Raw genomic sequence first — 4,697 nt, 5'->3', positions numbered from 1 at the left:
TTGCCATGGTGGCATACTTGCCTTTCCCAACCCCAGATGTAATGTAACAGAACAGATGCCAGCCAATTCAACAAACAGGTCGAACAATTCAACAAGTACGAATAGAGAATGCACGTGCATGATAGATTATCCAGAACCAGAACTTAGTGACAAGTACTGAATGTTTGGAAGAAATACTGTACAAGGCTCATCCATACATAAGACAACCCAAGGTCTACAACTTCAACATATCTAGCAGCTCCACCAAAATTGAACCAACTGTTCCCGTCGGAAGCAACAATAATGATCACAACAAATGTGCAGAGATTCTAGGAACAGGCGGGTTCATCTTATGTACGGACAGAGATGAACCAGATCATCATATAAGACAATTCCTAAGCAGAAGTTTCCCATTACTTGGTTGTTCAAATAACATACCTAGCAATATATTGCCTACCAGGAACAATCGGTCCAAATGCCCCCCAAAAAAATATGAACAGGTCTACATTTACAATATCATGCAATAATTAGAGCTGAACAAGCTATGAAGATGATCGATTATCTGGCTTCCATGTCGACAGTGCGAACAAAATGCGCCCTTTCCATCCTTGTAGTAACCACCTGTTGTCCTCATCGATGATGAAGTCCTTGTGGTAGCACCTGACCTTCTCCCGCGCACGCTTCATCATATCCTGGTTCAATGGCAACTGCTTGAACCCAACCCTCTGGTTCCGTACCTGCCATTGCTTGTATGTCTCTGGCCTCTCCATCCTCTCCAGTCCCTCACAAGAGATCACATTGATTGCCTCCCGGCTAAATAGAGCAGACTCAATGAGCAACCTCTGCTCATTATCCTTGGGAATGTTAGTCTCCAACATGTCGAAGATAGCAGAATAGTGGAACAAGGCCTCCCGGAAGCGTGTCACAAAAAATGGTGCATTGTAAGATCCATTCACCACCCCATGAATGAACACATGTGGGTTCATCTTCCTAATTGTCTTCAATGCCATGTTCCTTGGACTCTCAGCCACCACACTCTCATCCATCAAATTCTTGAATTTGAACATGCAGTTGACAATCAGAACCTCATCCTCCTCAATGTGGAGATCCTCCATCCGGACAGCCTCAAATCGAGACGCAATAGCTTGGAATTCAAAAGGAACATTGAAGGTCTGAGCATAATCACTTAGATATCTCCCCGTCTCCTCTGTGCGTTCTGCTGGGCGGAAACCAGGCTGAGGTGTGTCAATTCCAGTGATCCTAAGCTTTGGTGGGCCTCCAGGCCTGTTAGATAGCCGCTGAATAAGACACGGCCACTGAAATCCATAGTATATGCCATAATCGACAATGTGAACTTTCTTGGCCTTCTCCACAGCATTCAAAATTGTTTGATTGGCAAAGTAATGAGAGATCTTCTTAAATGGGCAAGCTGCCAAATAAAGCTGGTACGCTTTCAGCACATCAGTGCATGGAAGCCGAGTTATCGTGTAGTTCTTGTAAATTTGACTACCAGTACCTGCCAGCCTCGCCTCGAGGCCGTTGGCGAAGCAGTGTGCCAAACGCTGATCACCATCACCATTGGCATGAGCATGCTGCCTGATCTGCTTCAGGAGCTCAGTTGCACTGCGCCTGTCATCAGTGGCCACAGACTGAGCACAATGGATGAGAAGGGTCTCCAGGTCAACCACCTCCTTCTTGGGTTGTTTCTTTCCACGACCCTTGCCATGGCTGGACCCTTTGCCATGGCCTCCGCCTGAATGTTTCGCCACATCATGCTGCAGAGCCTCACGCAACTCCTTAACACCTTTTGAGCATGTCTCACCATTGCATAGCAAGACCTTGTCCATCAAATCCCTCACAAGGTGGTCAGTGTCAATCCCTTGCGCGGAATGCTTGCTGCACCTCCCTTCCTCCGCATCCAGGTCATCACCATAGAAATGCTTCTTTCCTCGGTGACCTGCTGATTCAACATCAGAGGTTTCTGTCTTCACCTTCACAAGCTTCTTCTCTTGTCTAACCTCACCAAGGAACCTACTCCCCTCATCTCCACTGTAGAGCTTATCCACATCAATCACAAGCTTGCTCTCATCAGGAAGAAACTTGCTTGCCTCTTGAAACCCGCGGCGGAACTGCAAAGCCTGTTGGTTCTGCACAACAAAATCATTCAGGCTAACATCAGGCAAGACACCAGCCGGGCTCAGCAACGACTCGAATCCTTCTGAGAAAGTAACACTGCTGCCGTTCGAAGACGCGAACGACGAAGATTGCGACGGGAGGTTCTCACGAACCGGCTTGGTCTGGAGCTGATAGAATTCCGTCGGGTCGTACGGCCAGGCGCCGCCCGATTCCACCATGCCCCCCGTGGGGATCAGATCCCCGTACAGCTGGGGCGTCTGCGAGAAGGCGGCCGTGGGGAACTCGAGGACCGGCGTCTGCGGCACGGCGCCAAGCCCGTCGGAGGACGAGCTACAGTTGCAGGGACTGAGGCTGTTACAGGAGTTGGCGGCGCTGCTGCCGTCGGGACTCTCGACCGAGCTGCCGCCCGAGTACGGCGACTGGTCGGCGAGGATCTCGAGGAACGGCTTCTCGGCGGCGAGCAGATCATCGGCGTTCACCGGGTAGTGCTCGAACTTCTCGTCGATGTCCTCGGCCATGAGCATGCGGTTGATGTACCCCAGGACGATATCCGAGAAAGCCTCGGAGTCGTCATGCTGCGCCGCCGCCGACGACGCCGCCGAAGCAGAGACCGAGACATCTCTCGGCGGCGACGCGCCGTTGGTGGAGGCCGCCGAGATGGGCTGCGCGGAGACAATATTCAGGTAGTCGCCGCCGCCGCCGCCGCAAACCGCATCGGGCGAAAGGAACAGCAGCGGGTCGAACTCCTCCGCCGTCGCGAACCCATTGGCGGCGGCGATTTGGGGGTAGATTGGCAGCGGCAGGTGCGCGTCGCGCTTGGATCCGGGCAGCATCGTGCACACGTCGTGCACCCCAGCATCCATGACCATCTGTATCCACCACCACCACCAACTCTACCGCCACCACAGAGCATGCAAACCTCCCAACACTCGAATCCCCCCACCTAGCAAATGCGCCAAAAAAAACACCACGAAAATTAAAACAAAAATCAGAAACCCGCGGCGACGAAGGAGCAGCGCCTCGTCGAGCCCACGCGCCGGCTAGTCCGACCCGTCACCCGTAAACAGCACGCACAACATCGCAGCCGACGAGAGCTCGCGTCGCGTACCTGCTGCGGCGGGAGGGAGACGAGCGAAACGAAGGGTGAGATAAGAGAGCCGAGAGGAGAGGGGAACGGAGGCGGACCAGTGTTTTCGAGAGGCGCAGGTTGGCCTGGCCCGAGCCGTTCGCCGACTATTAAAACCGAGGCTATGCGCTCGCGCAGCCGAAGTGTCGACACCTTCCCTGCGCCTGGTCCACGGCCGCGGAGGTGGGATGCGGGCGGGTTCACGGAGAGGGGTTGCGCCGTGGGGAAGGTTCGTGGAACGAGCGCGAGCGGCCTCCTGGGCCGAGAGCTGGGTGCGGGGGGTGGACCGTGTCCGTAGACCGGATTGTTGATTACTGGCCGACTTGGGCCAGAAGTATTTTGTTGTTGTGGTGATCCACATCATCACCGGGGACGTTTGTTGTGGTGGTCGATACTTTGACGGTTTGACTGATTGAGCAGCTTGGTGACTCTAGCCAGATGGGTGTGATAGCAGCGTGCAGCTGCAAACATATCAAATTTGGCATCAGTTTGATAGAAAGGGTTGTTTTTGGTTTGAAGTTGTATCAAAAACTTGCCGCACTAAATTTTAAATAAGTTTTGGTACTATCAAAATTTTGGTAGTGTTGTATTGTTTCAACTCTATCGAATTGGCAAGAATTGGTTTCAATTCATATAGGTAGCAGGTACTATTCAAAATTAAGGTTGTGTTCGAAAGTGTGTTCAACCTATTTCTTCTGCACGAAAAATAAGGTAGCCCATAATTAATCAAGTATTTGAAGAAAAAAAACCTTGAAAATGGACTAATATAATTTTTAGAACAACTTTCCTATAGAAAATATTTGCAAAACACATATCATTTAACCGTTCGAGAAATGTGTCTGTGAAAAACGAGTGAGTAGAAGATCCCAACCTACAGAGCCAAATAGTCTAACAGATGATTGGTAGGGTAAGAATTGTTAACCTTTTTAAGTCTATACAAGGATGATGAGTGTATAAGGAGAAAAAAAAGAGCATCTTACGAATGGGAAAATATACATGCGGTGTTTAATTGAATGGAGGACATGCATGCAGCATTTAATTTCGTCGTGTCGTTAATAATAGCGAGAGCAACCCACGTACATGTATGCAACCAAGTAGCTTACGGTCGAAGTTTTATTTCTCCTTGGTTTTAGTAATAAAATATCTAATTATTCTAGGAGAGAGTAAGTGGGTCGCTAAAATGCTAGACTTTGTAACTCTATTCATACCCTTATCTTTTTTAGCGGGGAAATGTAAAATGGATAGCCTCACTGAATTTGATGAAATATGCACGCCATTAACACCCACTAGCTTGCGTGTTCAATCTATGTTCTTTCTGACACGTTCAGGTTGAAGTATATAGGTCATGCGCATATTTATTTTACACATCGAAAGGCCAATTCTAGACGAACTTGGTTTTTTTTTTTTTTTGAAACTTAGTTGTCTGCACTATAAACTCGGGAGACGAGCGTAGACG

General features: G+C 49.5%; 1 protein-coding gene across 2 annotated transcripts; it reads right to left on the bottom strand.

The window, feature by feature from the left end:
• Positions 1-363: 363 nt before the first annotated feature.
• LOC4327499 (scarecrow-like protein 9) lies at positions 364-3,324 on the bottom strand. Of its 2 annotated transcripts, XM_015763813.3 has the most exons (3): positions 3,224-3,324; positions 2,268-3,058; positions 364-2,126 (listed from the first exon to the last, which is right to left on the bottom strand). In XM_015763813.3, the coding sequence occupies exons 2-3, from the start codon at positions 2,982-2,984 to the stop codon at positions 522-524; spliced, it is 2,322 nt and encodes a 773-aa protein (XP_015619299.1). In that variant the 5' UTR covers positions 2,985-3,058; positions 3,224-3,324; the 3' UTR covers positions 364-521. The 2 variants fall into 2 exon arrangements, with proteins under 2 accessions (XP_015619299.1, XP_015619294.1); XM_015763808.3 differs by having other exon boundaries at positions 364-3,058.
• Positions 3,325-4,697: the final 1,373 nt, after the last annotated feature.

The sequence above is a fragment of the Oryza sativa genome, chromosome 1 (genome assembly GCF_034140825.1).
Source record: "Oryza sativa Japonica Group chromosome 1, ASM3414082v1".
In the NCBI taxonomy this organism is placed as follows: domain Eukaryota; kingdom Viridiplantae; phylum Streptophyta; class Magnoliopsida; order Poales; family Poaceae; genus Oryza; species Oryza sativa.
This window is presented reverse-complemented; position numbering and strand designations above follow the sequence as displayed.